This window comes from Prunus persica, chromosome G5, assembly GCF_000346465.2.
Source record: "Prunus persica cultivar Lovell chromosome G5, Prunus_persica_NCBIv2, whole genome shotgun sequence".
Taxonomy (NCBI): domain Eukaryota; kingdom Viridiplantae; phylum Streptophyta; class Magnoliopsida; order Rosales; family Rosaceae; genus Prunus; species Prunus persica.
Window position 1 is genome coordinate 471,449 of NC_034013.1, and position 18,903 is coordinate 490,351.

Genomic DNA, 18,903 nt, shown 5'->3' on the forward strand with positions numbered 1-18,903 from the left:
AAACAAAAACCCTCTCTCCCTTTTCCCGAAGCAGCCCCACCTCCTCAGCAACACTACACTAGTCACCAGCCCCTCCCCCACCTCTTCACCCTCCTCCACCATGGCTTGAGCAAAATCCTCAAAAAAACATAGTTATTTGTGCAGAGCTTCTTCAACCTCTACGCGAAATTGGGGTTAAGGGCCTGAAGCTGCAAGACGAAGCCACGATTAATATCAAAAAAATGAGAATTCACCTCTACATAAGATCCTAGCCCATATCCTAGCCAAGATTGGTATGCTCTTGGCCATTTTAATCCGAACTTTTGGATTACGCTGCTTAGGACGATCATGGCGTTCGACATAGCTAGTGAAGGAGAGCCAAGATATGAGCAGTTCGCCTACCTGTACAGCGTGATGATGGCAAAAAGGGCTGACCAATGGGGGTGGGTTCAGTCAAACTGTCTGTCTATGGGTCTGCGTGGACATTTCGTGGTAGGGGTGCCGAGCTCGCAGAAGACTTGGCGCCGACGTCGGGTGCTGGTGTCAAGAGCTTGGGAATCGGCACCAAGGGTGATTGTGGAGAGGTCCATCTCTATGACCTTTCAAACAATCGATAGGCCATAGAATGTCATTCGGTAGTGGTTTTTTTGTTTTTCATTTTGTTCTGTTTTTTTTGTTTTTTTTGCGAAGCTAACCTGGGTTGTACATTTCCTTATTTCAGTGTCTTTGAAATGGCCGACCGCATCCAAGCTGGACATTGAGACTACCGAGCGCGTTCGGTCGAAGATTGCCGAAGAAGATCATTTCTTCAAGACCCTGTTAGACTTCGGCAATCTGTTCAAGGCGAGCTTGATCAGCGAGCCTAAGCACTCTTGAATGCAAAATGAGAAAGAGGAACAGTAAGTGATGCCAATCGGCCTTTATTGATTTTTTGTTTGTGTCTGCACGCCGTTCCTGCTTTGACTTCATTTTTGTTGACTTTGTGTGCAGTGGCCAGGGGTAGGGCGATGACGGACGCGACGAAGAGGCGGCTGGAGTCTCGGGTGCCTCAGTAGAAGAAGAAAGATGGTCCCTCGAAGCTGAGGACGAAGCTTCAGCGTCAGGCCGATGGGGCTTCGACTGAGGAGGTGACTGTGGCCGATCGAAGTCGAGACCGTTCGGGAGGCCTATCTCCAGGTGACTAGAAAGAGGCAGATCGAAGGTGCACTCGATGTGACGCCTCTGTCGAAGAGGCTAAAGGGGTTGAATGAGGATGTAGCCATCCTCATTCCTGGCGATGAGGCGGAAGGAGAGGTCGAGCCGGTGAATGTGGCATGCCCCCGGAAGGTGGTGCCGTTCGTCAACTGCATCATTGACGATGCACAGATGGAGCTCCCGAAGCTAGAGCAGCTGCCGGTGAAGACAGTGCGCGAGCAGGCCGACCTAGCCTTCCGTCTTCAAGCTGTGGTGAGTGTTGGGTGCTGTCATTTCCTAGTGTTTGTAAGATCGATACTGACAGAATGTGTGTGTGGCAGGCTGATATGGAGATGTGGCTGTGCATGAAGCGAGCCTTGAATGCTGCCGATCGGTATCGGGAGAGGTTCGAGGACAACCGAGCGAAAATTGCCAAGGCAGGCAAGGTCATTAGAGATGCGGATCAACACGCTGAGGAGAACGCGGCGAAGATTGCAGAGCTCTCGTCCAGGTTGGCCGAAGCTGAGAAGGCGTTAGTGAGTGCCGAGAGGCTAGGGTTGCTACTAGAGGTGAGCATGGTTCGGGTTAGACCAGTTTTTGCCTTAAATTAGAACTGATCTAGTACTATTCATCTGGTTTGGTTTGGTTCGATTTTAATAAAAAAAATTCAAAAACTATCTAGTTCGGGTTGAACTGGATTATAAAAATTATTTTTTAAATACAATTCTTAACTTAAATATTATTTTTTTACTTGAAAATTAACAAATTATTCAATTTCATATAAAAATAAATATTAAAGTTAGAAAAGAGAGAGATTTTGAAATTGAACTTGAATAAATATTAGTTTTATTTTTGTTTTGTGAAATTAAAAATATAGCATTAAATATAAATTTATATATTTTTTTTAATTTGACCGGTTTGGTTCGGCCCGGTTCGATTTTTGAAGACATGGAACTGGATCCAAAACCAATCCAAACCAGCCCCGTTCGGTTTTTGATAGGTTGTTGACTTTTTGATCAACTCGATTTTTTTCTAGGTTTGGTTTGGTGCGGTTCGGCTCGGATTTCCAATGTGCCGGTTTGTGTGCCTACCCTTAGTTGCTGCAGAGGTGGCCAAGGATGCGGCCATTCGATTTCGTGCTGTGGAGGTGGAGGCGGCCAAGAAGGAAGCCGTGGCCGAGTACCGATCCTCGGATGAGTTCACCGTGCTGTTGGACAAGGAAGTCATGGACCTGTGTGACGACCTTGTTTACTGATTCAAGCGCTACAATGCCGACAAGAAGCTGAACCTGAACTTCCTTTGGGATCCTCCTCCGTTGCCCGAAGGTGTCATAAAAGAGATGGTAGAGGCATATAAGGGTGATGACGTCAATGCCGATTCTTACCAATTCGAGTAGCGAGGAGGATGATGCCGTTCCTGCTGCCGATACTGCTGTTGCTGATCCTCCCGCTTTGTAGCTTAGGCATATTTGTTGTTTTTCTGTTGTAGGGCTTCCATCCTAACCTCAAGGGTGTTCTGCCGAACGTGTGTTTTCGTTCGGGGCGTGCTAGGCAGGGGAGCGGGGCTCGCTCCACTGGCCAGGCCGAGGATAAGACCATCGGTCGCGAGGGACAAAGGTGTGTTTATAGGTTTGAAAAAGGGAGATATGGGCTGATTGTCAGTCGCTTCCCACAGACGAAGCCAATCTGTTTCCCCTAAAACTAAACAGATATAGAAAGAGACAACTTATAGGTGGTGTGATGATTCTACCTGGTGGACCCTTGATGTGAGCATTCGGTACCTTGAGGTATTATGCTTCGTTTCGAGCTAAGAAAAGAAATAATGGATGAGATGAAGAGTACCAGTGTGGTACCAGCCCAAGACCCTCAGATGGCAACGTTAGTTTAGGGAATTTTCTGTTTTAGCAAGTATTTATAGCGTAAATTAAGCTGAGAGATCTTACCTTTTGTCTAGGGCAAGGGGTCTTATTTATTGAGAGCATTTGAGATGCTCTTAGTACTTAGTTTAGATGTGGGACTCGTGGAAGTGCCCTATGAGGTTGACACGAGTTCGCAAAATATCAATGGGGACTTTTCGAGATCCTTTCGTGTAATCGGCATGGAGTGCCAATCGTTACGTCTTAGGAGCTTCCGGGAGCTTAAGCCGATCAGCGGATGACTACTATGCTTTGTGATGAATCGGTCACCTATGCCAATTTATACCTTTGACTAGTCTGTCGGTGAGCCAGAATGTTTCCTTAACTCCATACTCTTTCCACGTGTCGTGAAGTGAGTGGTAGGGTCATCTATGGTATAAACACCAGTGATCAGGCAATGACCAACTTGGACCCAACAGTCACACAACAAAACATCTTCAATGGTTGTCTACAAGCCTGACTTCGATGGAAGATGCCATTTATATTTTTACGCAAATGGAATTTACTAGTAGAAAATTTGGTGTGGAAAGTGAATAATATTGTTAAGAGAAGAATTTACACAAAGATAGGAGAAGAATTTGTATGAAGATTTGGTGTGGAAAGTGAATAATATTAGTAGGTATTTATTTAAAAAAAATTTAGAATTTGTGGTATTTTTTCCAATTTTATTCAATTTTTATTCAATTTTTATGGCCGTTGGATGGTAGTGGAAAAATTGATACGACACCCTAGGTAGCCATGTATCTTCTAGCTGTTTGAGGAAAGTAGGGCTGATGCCAGCCTGGTGTCAACGAAAAAAATTCAATTTTTTTTACTGTTGGCATGCATGACGCCCGTGGTCCTTGCGTGTATGTCACGCGGCGACAGTAAAACGCCAGCCTGGCGTCAGCGCTGATGTCACAGCCCCCGGAGAAGAGCTCAGGGCTCATCTTGCCTTGGACCTTGCCCGGGTTAGTAGAGCCCATCTCTTGCTCTAATAAGAATTGGGCCCTGAAACTTGATTTTGAGGCCCATGAGGCTTTTTGCCTGGGCTGGGGGGCTGCACTGGAAGTGCTCTAAGTGGTTGTGTAGAATTGGACTTTATTTGTAGTTTGTTGCAGTTGTGAGCTCCATTTAGCTACTGGAAATCATATTTCAGTTGTGAACTCTTCTTTATTCACAATTTAATTTCCCCTCTTTAGTGCCCAAATATTGAAACCCTAAATCTACACTTTCTCATTCTTTTCTCTCTCTCTCTCTCTCTCTCTCTCTCTCTCTCTCTCTCTCTCTCTCTCTCTTTTTCTCTCTTTTTCTCACACACACACACACACATTTCAGTCTCCACTTCTCAACCACCACCATCATGGCTAGGCGTGGGCACTCAAACCGGACCGTTTTTAAAATTTTTTTATTAAAACCAAACTGGATAATAGTACCGGATCGGTTCTAATTTGAGGCAAAAACCGGTCCAACCAGAACTGTGCCCACCCCTAATCATGGCATCATACGCTCATTGGCTCAACGAGTGCCGACCTAGACATCTCCAACCTCTTTAAATGCTTTTGGGTGCTTGATTTGGTGAGTTATATGAGCAAAATCAACTCCAACATAAAATGACAAACCAAGAGCATTTCTAATAAAGATGTCAAAGCCAATGAGGTCTAGCCTAACACAAAAGAACCTTAATTTGTAGATTAGTGGTCTTAAATTCGAATCTTTATGGCACCTTGACAACGTGTGTAAAAAAACCCCCTTCCCCAATCTTGCTTGTAAATTCTAAATTGATTACCTACTAGACTTGTAAACGGATTGGATTTGGATCGGATATACCTCAATTCAAATCCGAATCCATTTATAATCGAATTATTGGATTTGGATCGTATACGGATTATTGGATTGCACCTATCAATTCATATCCGTTACGCATCAGATTCGTATCAAATTAGTTTATTATTGAATTTATTTTAAGATGTACAAAAAAAAATTAAAATTTCATTAGTAGCCTCGTTTTTTTATTATTGTATTTATCTACTTTTTAGCATAGAAAAATTAAATTAAATTTTAGAGCAAGTCTAGTCCATTATAATCCATTTTCGAATCCATTTATAACTCAGATTATTGGATTCGAATTGTAATCAGATTATCGAATTAAGAAGTCTAATTCATCTACTAATAATTACATCTGATTTTGATCAAAATTCGATCCATTGACAAGTCTACCTACATGGAAAACAAAGGAATGTGCTTGGAGTGGGGAGTAACTGCTTCCATATAATTACTTAAGTGAAATTTGTTTGTTTGTTTTTAATTTGTATAATTTAGAAAATTAAAAATTTACTATTTTGTCCTCATTTATTAAATTGTGGTGTTCCAACATTTTTGTTAAGCAAGTGTGTTTTAAGGGTTTTTGAATGTTTCACTTTTAAGCCACGTTGTAGCAAATTTTCAATGTTGGGGTACTTCATTGTTAAAATTGAGAGGACATAAGCAAACATGCTTTACGAGTGAAATCACATGGTAACAAACTAGAATTGAACCTTATATATAAGGTTCAATTCCCTCAAATTAATTTATTTGAGGGACACTCTTTAGGATACCCTACTAATTTTTTTTTCAACGATCCAAACCGTTTATTTTTCAAGTCTTCATTCATAGATCATCCTTGCAAAAAAATCAGACAAATTGAAAAGTATTAAGATATCTAATTGTGACCAACAAAATCAATGAATATGGTGCTTCAAGAAAGTATTTAAATTTCAATAATTTAATTGTGTGGTCAAATGATATTGGATTCAAGTGTTTTTTTTGTAGAGATGATCTTTGAATGAATATCTACAAAATTGTCATTTGAATTAGTGAAATACAAGGCGGAGTGGGTCCTACAAGGGTGTCCCTCAACGGAAGCTCTTTGTATATATATACAGCCCATTTCTATTGAAGGATCCCTCAAATAATTTTATTTGAGGGACACCCTTTAAGGTCCTTTACGAATTTTTTTTTTTCAATGATCAAAACCATCAATTTTTTAAGTCTACATTCATAGACCATCCTTGCAAAAAATTAGACAAATCGGAAACCGTTTTAATATTCAATTGTGTCATGCAAAATCAATGAACACGGTGCTTTAATAGAGTACTAAAATTTCAATAATTCAATTGAGTGGTAAAATGATATCAGATTCAAGTAATTTTTTATAGGGATGATCTTTGAATGAGGATCTACAAAGTAGACTTTTGGATTAGTGAAATACAATACAGAGTGAACCCTACACGAGTGTCCCTCAAATAAGTTATTTGAGGGATCCCTCAACTGAAGCTTCTTGTATATATATTGAGGGATCCCTCAAATTAGCTTATTTGATGGACACCTTTATATGGCCCACTTCGCATTGTATTTAACAAATCCAAACCTTCTACGTTTTAGATAATTATTCAAAAATCATCTCAATAAAAAATCACTTGAATCCGATATCATTTGATCACTCAATTGTGTTATTGAAAATTTAGTACTTTTTTGCAGCACCGTATTCATTAATTTTGTAGGATACAATTGGATGTCAAAACGGTTTCCGATTTGTCTAATTTTTTTCAAGGATGATCTATGAATGTAGACTTAAAAAATAAATGGCTTGGATCGCTAGAAAAAAATTCATAGGGTGTCCTAAAGGGCGTCCCTCAATAGAAAGGAACTGTATATATATAAATAGGTGAAAGGAAAATACTTCATTCCTTACTATGTAAGATGGAGCTCCTACATTTCTGTCAATATCAGTGTGACATGTGTGCAAAATTTTTTCTTTTTGTGTTTGTGGTAAATTATTTTTGCATATGTGTCAAACTATGATTCGCAAGAAGGAAAAGTATCTCCTTACATGGAAGGAGGCAAGCAGAACCCTAGATGAAATATGAGGTTCACGAACAAAATAATAGAAACAAACAAATTCATGCTAGAAGTGAAATACATCAAAATTGACAGCAAACAACATTACGCCATCTTGTTAGATCTGCTGCTTTTGTGGTAGATCTCGTGTTGATCTCTCTGTATTGAAGGTGGAGCTACTGAATTTTGTGGATCTACAATATATTGTGCTTGGGGATCAAGTGAGGATTAGGAGATGCTGTGATATTCTTTGGAATGTTTTGGTGGAAGTTGAGCAGTTATGCCCTCCGCTCTTGGGGTGTTTCCTGTCCCATAATGTTTGAGAGACTGTTTTCTGCCTTGATCTTCTTGAAGCACTAATTGTTTCAGGGATTTGGGTCCTCCTCATCTGTAACTCCTTATTAGCTGGGTTTCAAGATGTATATTTATTCTATCTTATAATACTTGTGTGTAGTTGATTATGTTTTTTTTTTTCAATTTATGTATTGCAAAAACCTCCTTCTAGGGCTGTGTTCTTACTGGTATATCTAGGTTTTTGCCCTGTTATCAATTGAATCTCTACTGTTTCGCAAAAAAAAAAAAAAAAAAAAAACGCCAAATCCATGTCAGCTGTGACATTTGGGTCGGAATGTAAAAAGTAAAATGGATTTCGTCCCCCGAATAAGCTCTTACTGCTCAGTGGCCATAAGAGACTTCTAAGGAACGTCGCGCAACATTAGATCACTGCCACTCCATAAGGAGAAGAGAGTTCCATCTTCCTCTGTGACACCCAAAAGTGTTTTCCCCAAAAACCAAACTGAAAACCCTCAAACCCCAAAATTCCCTCCCATCCCATCGCTCTCAACTCTCAAAACAGTCAACTGAACTCAACCAAAACTGCGAAGTTCTTTACTTTCTTTTCTCTCACATTGCCTTCAAAAATGGAAAACCCTAAAGCAGGAAGTTGAACTTCAACTGCGTCGTTTTGGTCCTCCGAAGCTCGCCTGCAACTGCAAATTTCCGTACCCTGTTGCTTAGTTAAGCTCTCTCTCTCTCTCTCTCTCTCTCTCTCTCTCTCTCTCTCTCTCTCTCACTACGGTCAGTTCTTTCTCTCTTAATTTCTGCCAGTGCCACTACCCCAGTAGAGTAGTGGTAGTAAACTGGGTTTTAATTTTGGTGTATAGTGCAGTGCAGCCATAAACCCCACCTTAATGCTTAATCCTTATGGACGTGCCAATATAAATTGAAAATATCAATCAATGGAGAAGTTAGAGACTACATATATAATCATGATTTTCATATAAATTCTAATGAGTCATGGACTTTGAGCCTCTGAATATTGAGAACGAAGCGGTGGAGTTTGACATGGGTGGTTCGGGCGATGATGACGCCACTGCCCTTGACTTAGAACACCCAGATGATAGCTATGATATTTTCGATGATGATTTAGTCCAATCCTCTAATTCTACTAGGTCTCGTGATGATTTGGCTAGTGGAGACCCCAATCTTGAACCCTATGAGGGCATGGAATTTGATTCCGAACAGGCCTCACGCATTTTCTATAATTCATATGCACGGCGAATTGGTTTCAGCACCCGGGTCAGCGTGTACCAGCGGTCTCGTCGAGATGGCTCCATCATATGCCGCCAAGTAGTGTGTTCCCGTGAAGGGTTTCGCCGTGACGGAGGTGAAAATAGGTCCAAGCGGCAGCGTACAGTCACTAGAGTTGGTTGTAAAGCACAGATGACTGTGAAGAAACAGAGTTCAGGAAGATGGGCTGTTTCGAAACTAGTTAAGGAACATAATCATGAGCTTGTGCCTCCAGATAAGGTGCATTGTCTCCGTTCACATAGGCATGTCTCTGGTCCTGCTCGAAGCCTGATTGATACCCTTCAAGCGGCTGGTATGGGTCCTAGTGGTGTGATGTCTGTGCTGATCAAAGAATCAGGTGGAATTAATAATGTTGGTTTCACAAAAGTCGATTGCCAGAATTATATGAGTAGCAGCAGGCAGAGAACTCTCGGGAGCGGGGGTCAGTTTGTTTTTGACTATTTGAAGCGAATGCAGGCTGAAGATCCTGGCTTCTTTTTTGCCGTCCAGGGTGATTTTGAGAACTTAACAGGAAACATTTTCTGGGCTGATTCAAATTCAAGAATGAATTATGACTACTTTGGAGACACTGTTACATTTGACACAACATATAGGACAAACCGGTACCGGGTCCCATTTGCCCCATTTACTGGGTGGAATCATCACGGGCAACCTGTTTTATTTGGATGTTCATTACTCCTTAATGAGTCAGAGTCTTCATTTGTTTGGCTATTTCAGACTTGGCTAGCTGCAATGTCTACCCGCCATCCTGTCTCAATCACAACGGACCAGGATAGAATCATTCGGGCAGCTGTCGGGCAAGTATTCCCTGGAACTCGCCACCGATTTTGTAAATGGAATGTGTTGAGGGAAGCTCAGGAGAAATTGTCCGACGTATATCACTCACACCCCACATTTGAAGCCGAGTTTCAGAGGTGCATCAATATGACAGAGACAATTGATGAATTTGAGTCATGTTGGGAGTCCCTTCTTCAAAGGTATGATATTGGGGATAATGAGTGGCTTCAGTCCATGTATGATGCTCGCCAGCAATGGGTACCAGTTTTCCTTCGGGATACATTTTTTGGAGAGATGTCTGTAACCCAAGGAAGTGATAATATAAACTCATACTTTGATGGCTATATAAATGCATCAACTAATATTCAGGTGCTAATAAAGCAGTATGAAAAAGCTATTGCCACTCGCCATGAGAAGGAAGTAAAGGCAGATTATGATACAATGAACATCTCTCCAATTCTAAGGACTCCATCTCCAATGGAAAAACAAGCTGCAAAACTTTATACAAGGGTAGTTTTCATGAAATTCCAAGAGGAATTAGTCGAGACACTTGCTTATCCTGCAACTATGGTTGATGATACAGGATCAGAAACTGTGTATCGGGTAGCAAAATTCGGGGAAGATCACAAAGTGTACTTTGTTAGGTTCAATGTTTTTGAGAAGAAATCTAGTTGTAGCTGCCAAATGTTTGAGTTTTCAGGTATTATATGTAGGCACATATTAGCTGTTTTCAGAGTAACTAATGTTCTTACACTTCCAAATCACTATATATTGAAACGTTGGACCAAAAATGCCAAAAGTGGAGTTGTATGGGATGAGCACACTCTTGGGTTGCCAAATGATTCTCAAGACTCCTCTGCTGCTCGGTATGACAATCTACGCAGGGAAGCTATCAAATATGTAGAAGAAGGAGCAGAATCTGTGCGTGTTTATAATGTGGCAATGGACGCTCTTCATGAGGCTGCTAGCGAGGTTACTGCTGCAAAGAAGCATGGTCTTGGGGTTGTACAGAGTACTTCAATTAATTGCAGCCAGCAGCTTCAGTCTTGTACTGTGGTGAGCTTTTGTTTGGCCTCTGAAATTGTAACATTTTGTTGTATGTTTCCAATACATAATTGTGTACTTCTGCCACAAATCTGAAAAGATGTTCTAGAGATCAGATAGGGTTTTAATTCATATCAAATTAAAATGTGCTAGGAAATCAGATTTTCAGTTTCTAAAGCATAGATTCCGCTATTTGGATTTCTTGTATAGATTTTGGCTTTGGTTTTTGTTTTAGATTTTAGAAAAATATACTCAATCTATGGATTAGTGATACTAAATGATATTTTGAGAGGAATTTGGGGAAAGAAGGCTGAAAGGACTTGAAAATTGTCCCAACTCCAGAATTCTTGTTCAGAGTTTCCTCTTGTTCTTTCATGCCTTTGATTCTGTTAGTTGCTTTCTCTAGCTTCGCGCCTAGATGTCTGTTATAACTAATTACTGTTCCTTCATTTCATTTTTGTAGGATCAGGATAAGAAAATTAAGGAATTGGCAGCTGAGTTGGACATTGCAAGTCAGCAGTGTGAAGCATATCGAGCCAAGCTACTTGCCATTTTGAAGGATATGGAAGAACAGAAGTTAAAGATATCAGTGAACGTTCGGAATGTAAGGCTAAATCTAAGAAGTTAGAACCTGCCCACCCTTTCATGTGTACCACCAAAACAAGTGGAAGAGGGAGTTGGCTGGGTTGGCTTTCTTTCATCGTCACACGCATGCGGGTAGTGGTAGACTGGTAGGGGATGTTAGAAAAGGGATTTTTGGTTTTTGTCTTTCCTCCCCATAGTGTAGGCTGGTTGTAATGTAAATTATTTAGAGTTGTAGTTAGATGTAACACTAGTATAATAGTGTTCATGTAGTGGATGGAGAAATCAAATAACTTTTGATGTTTCCCCATTGTATATAAAGGTTTTGTATGAATAACTTTGATGTTCTGTTCTCTCTCTCTTTTCTTAATGGAGCTTTTAGCAATTAGTTTTTCTTCCTTTTGCCAACATTGAGGAGAAATTATAGAATACTACGGTAGTATGGCCATGTGATACATCTTGTATACGTATTAAAATGTGGGTGGACGACATGGCCGTACTAGATGTATCACGTGATCGTATTACCGTAGTATTCTATAATCTCTCTATATTGAGGGAGCTTCTATATGAGAGGCTATGTTGAGGGACAACGAGGGGGTTCAATCCAACAGTCCAATAATAACTATGCACTAAATTGGGCTATTAAGGACCCTCTCATTATAACCCGTCATTATAGCCTCCCTGCAACATGGAATGGGACATTTTAGAATGTAAAACTGAAAACCTGAAATCAAGCATGCAGAAGTGCAGAGCAGAGTTGGAGATATTCTTCTGTTTCTATTATAGGCTGTCAAATTGGGCCTTATGGGGATGGTAGGCCCAAATATTTCATTTTGGTTTTTCATTGGACTGTTTAGGCCTAAATTATTTATCTGAACAAGAATTGGTCCAGATATAGAAACGAGGCGCGGGGTTTTATGGAAAAGGTAAAAAATAAAAGGGGGGCAAACGGTGGCTTGGAGAATTTGAATTTCAAAAAGAGTTGCCGTTGCGGCAAAGATCGGAAATTCCCCTAACTACCCTTAACGGTTATATAAATCGGACGCTCACGCTCTTAAGCACGTTGTCATTTGAAAATTGAAATCAGAGAGAGAGAGAGAGAGAGAGAGAGAGAGAGAGAGAGAGAGAGAGAGAGAGAGAGAAATGGAGTCGAAGGCAGCGAATACAACAACAGTGTCGGCGATGGATGCGTTCGAGAAGCTTGAGAAGGTGGGAGAAGGAACGTACGGGAAGGTTTACAGAGCGAGGGAGAAGGCGACTGGGAAGATCGTGGCCCTCAAGAAGACTCGTCTCCATGAGGACGAGGAAGGCGTCCCTCCCACCACTCTTCGTGAGGTCTCCATTTTGCGCATGCTCTCCAGAGACCCCCACATCGTCAGGTTGCTTGCTTGCCCTTTCTTTTCTTCCTTTAATTCTACAACTAGGGTTTGATTTCTTTTTTAGGAATTTCAATTAATCTGATGGAGATGAGTTTTTCAATCTTTTGTTCTTCTTGTCTATAATTTTATTGCGTTTGTTAATCAACTCTGTCAATTAACGAAACCCTAAAACCCACTATGCCAATGGCATAGGTTGATGGATGTGAAACAAGGACAGAACAAGGAAGGCAAGACTGTGCTTTACTTGGTGTTTGAGTATATGGACACTGATCTTAAGAAGTACATCCGCACCTTCCGTCAATCTGGAGAATACATACCTTCCCCCATCGTTAAGGTTGGTTTCGAATTCTGCTTCCCCCAATTATTTGTTCCTTATCAACTTAATCACAAATGTAAATAGAATTGTGATTTCTGATGATGCAGAGCCTGATGTACCAACTTTGCAAAGGTGTTGCCTTTTGCCATGGTCATGGAATCTTACACAGGTAACCTTTTGTTAAATTTATTCATAAATCTACATGCTATTTCTTTCTCTTTTTATTTGTTAGGTTCTTATTGAATTTCCTTTTTAATTGGGTCATTTTATTTTACTGCATATTATGCAGGGATCTTAAGCCTCACAATCTCCTCATGGACCGCAAGACAATGATGCTTAAAATTGCTGATCTTGGACTAGCTCGAGCTTTTACTGTACCACTCAGGAAGTATACTCATGAGGTACTGGATGCTTTCTCATTTTCTGTGTGAGCAGTATTTTGTTACAAGTTATCTTGATGCTTTGCCAGTAGCCAATGAATTTGAGGAATTTCTGTTGCAGATATTGACCCTGTGGTATAGGGCTCCTGAAGTCCTTCTGGGAGCTACACATTACTCAACTGCAGTGGATATCTGGTCTGTTGGCTGTATATTTGGTACTGATCAGTTTCCTACAGAGTGTTTGAACTTCAATATAATTGAATTCTACAATTGTGTCATTGGTTTAACATTATATTCTATCTGATTTATAGCTGAACTTGTCACGAAGCAAGCACTCTTCCCGGGGGATTCTGAACTGCAGCAGCTCCTACATATATTCAGGTTCACCAATATGGCTTCCAGTTCTTTCTTATAAAAAAAGATGTGCCATCTACTTTCTTCCTTATCATTTGGACTAATTGGTCTTTATGAATTGTTCCTGTAGGTTGTTAGGTACTCCAAATGAAGAAGTGTGGCCAGGTGTAAGCAAACTCATGAACTGGCATGAATACCCCCAGTGGAACCCTCAAAGTTTGTCCAAGGCTGTTCCCAATTTGGATGCGATGGGGTTGGATTTGTTATTGGTATGTCAGTTTGCTCTACTCAAAATGGTTGGTACTTTTTTTATATTCTGCATTGTAAGTAAATACCTGCTGTAAATGTTTATGCTTTCAGCAAATGTTGCAATATGAGCCTGCAAAACGCATTTCAGCAAAGAAAGCTATGGAACACCCTTACTTTGATGATCTGAACAAGGCTTCTCTTTGATGAAGCAAATGTGGATCGGGATGGCTTTATTTGGATCCTCATGGCTAGATATTCTGTAGTAGTGGATTTTATTTGCTTTCCTCAAGCATATCTGCAGTTGTGTTAAATCTTAGGATCGATCAGCAAAAGTGGATTGCTCAACTTTGCATTTAATTCAGAAATCTGATTAGGAGACTGGAAATTGTCTGTGTATTGCTTACAATTTGACAAATTGCCTACGGTCGTAATATTCTATTCTCAATTAGAAGGTTGATGTAAAATTTTGCTTCAATGGGGGATGGATGTTTTGTAGCTGTTTTACACTTGGGCCACAAGCCACATGAAGGACCAAACGTAAGTCCACAAATGATAACTGAGTTGCCATGTTATGAAGGGCATACCTAATGTCATCGCAGGTGGCAGTGCAATCTGAAGCAGAAGAATAAACAGATTCATTGGATCAGAGTGCACCAAGCCAAATTTTAGTGCCCCTTAAACAACCAAGATGCATGTAAGCTATGTTGCGTGGACACTCCACTAAGCCCAAGTGTCAGAGTGTCGGACACTCCTCTGTAGACATCCGTGTCCACGGTTAAGACACTCCCCATACATGGTCAAGACTTTCCGGATATGGGTCAACTCATTAATAAAATTAATAAACTACATTTGAAACACTTAGAAAGCTTGAATTTCACTATATAGTACTGTGAAATTTGAGTATGAACATCAATATCATGTTTTTAAAAAATATAGAGAAATGCTAGCAACCTTTTCTCTCTAACCTTCTCCTTTGGATCTTCTCTCTTTTTTGCTTGACATGTGTCATTCTCCTTACGCTCAAAACAATTGTTCACCCGTTTTCGTATTATCTCCTGAGGTGGAAGGGCGAAGTTCCCCACTGGCTTGGAGACCACTTGTTGGTCGACAAGTCAGCTTTCTTTGGCGTGTGAGCGTGTCACTGCTAGCAATGAAAATTCTAGCAGACTTATTTTTAGAGTGGATAACTTGCGCCTCAAGTTACTGACTTCTAAAACAAATGATTGTGAATTTGGGTGAGGAATATCTCCCAAGTAAGTTCTTTTCTTGCCTCAGACTGGTGAGGACTTTTATAATTTATCTCAGTATCAAATGGTTGTTCTGGCCAGAATAGATAATAATAAAGTAGACTGTTTCAGGCAGAACTGCCTTTTACAAAATTAAGAAGGGAGAAATCAATTCTAGAAAGACAAAAAGATGGCTGGAATCCCATTTCTGCCTGGGTAGAAACTTCTGATCCGGGCTGGACTGGGTATGTCTGTGCTGGACTGTGCTGTCAACAACTTTAGCTGCTTGGCTTCAGCTGTAAATCGATACCAAAGTTCAATTTTGGCAGAGCTTCAATCTACTTCAAGCCTTGGGAGACTTCTGAGCGGGCAGAACTGCAGCTTCTTCAGTTTGAAGGGACAGAAGTGGCTATTCTCGAGGATTTAGCAAGCTGGAACTATGCTGTAAAATTTGTTGAGGTTTTCATATTTGTGAAAACTCAAACTATGTTTGTCTTGACTTTTGCTGAACCAAATTTGTAACGAGAGGGATCTCGTTTTCAGAAGACTTATTTTCTAAGTCTGAACTTTGAAATTCTGATCTAAGGCTGTTTTTCTCTTGGGATCCAAGTGAGCTTTTGATTGTTTTCTTGTTTGTTTTTTTTGATTGATTGATGAATTGAGTGTCCTTTGTTTCTTTGCCTACTTTCGTTTTTATAAGAGACCCTCCTAAGGAGGTAATTTTTAATCCTAAATAATGGGCGGCAAAAAGATCTCTTATAATGTAAAGTAAGAAGGGTTTCTTATCAATCAAGACAGATAGGTTCTGAGCAGTCACCTCCTAAAACAGTCCCTTCCCTGGTTTCCTGGGTGGTAGCTTTCTAATTCAACCAACGCCACCGTCTGTGTGGGTTTTTTATGGCGGTTTTGGCTCTTTTTCTTTTGTATTTTCTGAGTGGTTCCCTGTTTCCCGTTCTAATTTAGAAAGCGTGATCCGTGAATTCCTTGGGAGGTGGTGTATTGATTTGGAGCAAAATTTTGAACACATATGGGTTTTTGATCTTCAATTGGCAGTGTTTCAGAGACGTCCCTCTCACATTTTTAAACTTTAGTTGGAATTGCTGACGTTTCCAAAGTTGAGGCAATCACGTGGGTGTGTCTTTGATCCCTTGGGTTTGAACCTAACAAAAATTACGGGCTGATCTTTGAAGCCCATTTCGAAAGTTTCCACATTTGGGCTTTCTTTGGGCTGAGGCTTTATTTTCAACATTTTTGGTGTGAAGCCCAATCTGTCTGGATCCTATTTTTGTTTTTCTCAAGTCTTTGGGCTGGGCAGGCAATTTTATCATGGGTCTGTCTTTTGGTCTTGGGCGTGCCGAATTTGGGCCCAAACAACAATGTCATTAATATATTATACAAGTTAACTTTTGTTTTCCAACTTTACCCTTATTAAATGTATTAAAAAAAATTTCACAACTTTCTTGCCATTTTTTTTAACGTCAATTATTTTTTTCAAGAAAATGTCTAATTTTTTCAAAAAAGAGGAAATGTCTGTTTTTTTATAACACAAAGGACTTTTTTTTCTATCTAAACCTTTTGTGTTAAAAAAAAAAAACTGACATTTCCTCTTAGAAGTATATATTTTCTTTTAAAAAATAATTTATGTTAGAAAAAAAATTAATAAGATTGTAAGAAAGTTGTGAATTTTTTTTGGGTAAATTGAATACATTTAATAAGGTAAACTTGGAAAGGAAATGATAGCTTGTATAATATATTAATGACATTGTTTTAAGTGTAAGGAGAATGACACATGTCAAGCAAAAAAAGGAGAAGGTTCAAAGGAGAAGGTTAGAGAGAAAGTTGCTAACATTCCCCAAATATATATAAGTATTATTATAAATTATTATTATTTAATTGCTGTGTCCACTTGTCCTAGTTTTGTTAGATTTATTGTTTCCCCGTGTCCCCATGTCGCGTATTCGTGTACGTGCAATGGCCTATAAGAAGGCAGGAGCAATATAACGAACAATTAAGATGCCAACAACTAGAGATTTATGCATCCCTCCTCACCCTCTCAAACCTAAAAGAACGATGTGAACTTAGTCAAAACTAAAAAATAGGTATGAGAAACCACAGATGCAGTCTAAGATCAATATTTTAGTTGATGCTGAGTAAACAATAGATACAAACATTTTATGTAAGTATTCTACAATGAACACACTGATCAGTACATAATTGTATTTCATTTTGTACCCTTCTAGCTTATGATTCGGTTATGTTTTTTAGTTGAACTTGTGCTTTTAACATCTTTTGTGTTTTTCATTCAGTTCATTGAACTTTAGGTATCAATGGTGGCTTTGGAGAGAAAAAGATATAAAAATGTGCAAAAACGTGCAATATGAAGACTAACCGGAGCACTCAATCAGTTTTCAATGGAAATACGACTTTGGGTGGAATTTTTGTACAAGGCCAATCGGAGAGTGAAGCTAAGACATTGAATATGTCTCTGTAAAGCCACCATTGATACCTAAAGTTCAATTAACTGAATGAAAAACACAAAAGAGGTTAAAAGCAGAAGTTTAACTCAAAACATAACCAAATCATAAGCTAGAAGGGTACAAAATGAAATACAATTATGCTAATCACACACTCATTCATCCCTTGAGGCAAAATATAAAAACCATATGTTGACCATGTTTTGTAAAATTGCATTCGGTTACGGACTCAATCCGAACTTGGAGATCTCCATACACAAATTCACCAAAATTTCATTTTAACTCTGAAAATTCAATGAAAAATGCTACAACTCTTTGCAACATACACTTTCATTCTATGTCCTCGAAATTCACAATTTGACTCCAAGAAAAGGTTTCGGCATAAGCAGTTTTTGTCAACTTTACACTTCCATTGTAGATGCTCTAAGTTCCACATAAAATTTTCGGAATCTATTTAGGTGTAATGTAATGTTTATTTGATTTTGATGTTTGGTTTAATCTTCTAACTGTTTTCTTTAAGAAAATTGTTGAATTGAATTTAAAGAGGCAACTACAACAATTAAATTTGTACCAAATAAGTATAAGTGTACATCTAGAGCCTAGAATTTGTGCTGTAAATCTCAATTTTTTCAGTAGTGCATCGGAGTTACTATTATGTATATTTTTTTTATGTTTTATTTATTTGCAAGTACTTCAAAGAAGCATGTTAAGAAATTTAGTAGCAAATTAATGGAAGCCACAAGAAGCTCTAGCATGTTAAGTGGGAGGGCATTCATGGGCTTAGCTAAGTTGCCTAAAGCGAATGTGATCCTCACTCTGTACCTGATTTTGAAACCTCACCTCGTAGTTTATATTAGATTAAAATAGAATATTTATTTGTATTTTTAGAAAAAGTATGTTGCCATTTTATCTTTCTCTGAAAGGTCAAAGAAGATTTAAAGAAATTACGGCCAAGGAGATTGTACTTAGCTTTGTATAGGATTTTATGTATTATTTATTTAAATTTGATCTAAAGGTTTTTTATTTTTATTTTAAATTATTAAAAAAAAATCACAAAGAAGATCTCTAGGGATCTTTAATCCATACAAACCAAAATACAGCCTATGTAACCCTTTGAAAAATTTCCCAAACAAATAGACGTATCCATAGAAATATGTCCTTTTAGGTTGGCGTGAATCTATTTCTTTTATTTTAATTGATTTGTAATTACAGGAATATTGTTTTTACCGAGATTGTTTTTTTTTTCCTTATTGTACTTATTGGGGTCTTTTTTCGTCGGAAGGCTTGTCTGAACTTGTTCATTCTTGGACCGCCATAGAGTGGTGAATCAGGCCTTCGTTGCCCCTTTTTTTGAGTTAGCCAGAACTAGGCCCAAAACATCCCAAAGGAGAAGCAAGTCCTAAGGGAGTACTCTGTTGTTCTTCCAGCAGTTATGTGTTTTGTGTTGATGTTCTCGACAGCTCTGAAAATGGGTGAAGATGATTTGTTGATGTCAAACTAAGATTATATTAGCTTGGCATGAGAGCTTGGAGTGTGGGAGTGCTTGAGTTTGGGTGTTGAGAATTTATTGTTTGAAGCTACGGCTATGGCGATTTTAGAGTTTCCAG

General features: G+C 39.2%; 3 protein-coding genes across 4 annotated transcripts; all 3 read left to right on the plus strand.

Annotated features, from left to right (window-relative positions):
• Positions 274-3,645, plus strand: LOC109949238. Of its 2 annotated transcripts, XM_020564351.1 has the most exons (4): positions 274-878; positions 970-1,425; positions 1,494-1,721; positions 2,189-3,645. In XM_020564351.1, exons 2-4 carry the CDS (start codon positions 1,345-1,347, stop codon positions 2,405-2,407), a joined length of 528 nt encoding a protein of 175 aa, XP_020419940.1. In that variant the 5' UTR covers positions 274-878; positions 970-1,344; the 3' UTR covers positions 2,408-3,645. The 2 variants fall into 2 exon arrangements, with proteins under 2 accessions (XP_020419940.1, XP_020419941.1); XM_020564352.1 differs by lacking the exon at positions 274-878 and having other exon boundaries at positions 922-1,425.
• On the plus strand, positions 7,202-11,311 carry LOC18777115 (protein FAR1-RELATED SEQUENCE 5). Its single transcript, XM_007208844.2, has 2 exons — positions 7,202-10,348; positions 10,800-11,311. Exons 1-2 carry the CDS (start codon positions 8,222-8,224, stop codon positions 10,962-10,964), a joined length of 2,292 nt encoding a protein of 763 aa, XP_007208906.1. The 5' UTR covers positions 7,202-8,221; the 3' UTR covers positions 10,965-11,311.
• On the plus strand, positions 11,973-14,094 carry LOC18775782 (cyclin-dependent kinase B2-2). The gene is made up of 8 exons (XM_007209316.2): positions 11,973-12,297; positions 12,490-12,631; positions 12,721-12,782; positions 12,903-13,014; positions 13,115-13,208; positions 13,305-13,374; positions 13,478-13,616; positions 13,708-14,094. Exons 1-8 carry the CDS (start codon positions 12,062-12,064, stop codon positions 13,798-13,800), a joined length of 948 nt encoding a protein of 315 aa, XP_007209378.1. The 5' UTR covers positions 11,973-12,061; the 3' UTR covers positions 13,801-14,094.

Coding starts and splice junctions, on each gene's coding strand:
- LOC109949238 (XM_020564351.1), top strand. CDS start 1,345: ATGGAGCTCCCGAAGCTAGAGCAGCTGCCGGTGAAGACAGTGCGCGAG. Junction 1,426..1,493: donor CCTTCCGTCTTCAAGCTGTG/GTGAGTGTTGGG, acceptor TGTGTGTGGCAG/GCTGATATGGAGATGTGGCT. Junction 1,722..2,188: donor GGCTAGGGTTGCTACTAGAG/GTGAGCATGGTT, acceptor ATTTTTTTCTAG/GTTTGGTTTGGTGCGGTTCG.
- LOC18775782 (XM_007209316.2), top strand. CDS start 12,062: ATGGAGTCGAAGGCAGCGAATACAACAACAGTGTCGGCGATGGATGCG. Junction 12,783..12,902: donor GGTCATGGAATCTTACACAG/GTAACCTTTTGT, acceptor CATATTATGCAG/GGATCTTAAGCCTCACAATC. Junction 13,375..13,477: donor CAGCTCCTACATATATTCAG/GTTCACCAATAT, acceptor TTGTTCCTGTAG/GTTGTTAGGTACTCCAAATG.
- LOC18777115 (XM_007208844.2), top strand. CDS start 8,222: ATGGACTTTGAGCCTCTGAATATTGAGAACGAAGCGGTGGAGTTTGAC. Junction 10,349..10,799: donor AGCTTCAGTCTTGTACTGTG/GTGAGCTTTTGT, acceptor TCATTTTTGTAG/GATCAGGATAAGAAAATTAA.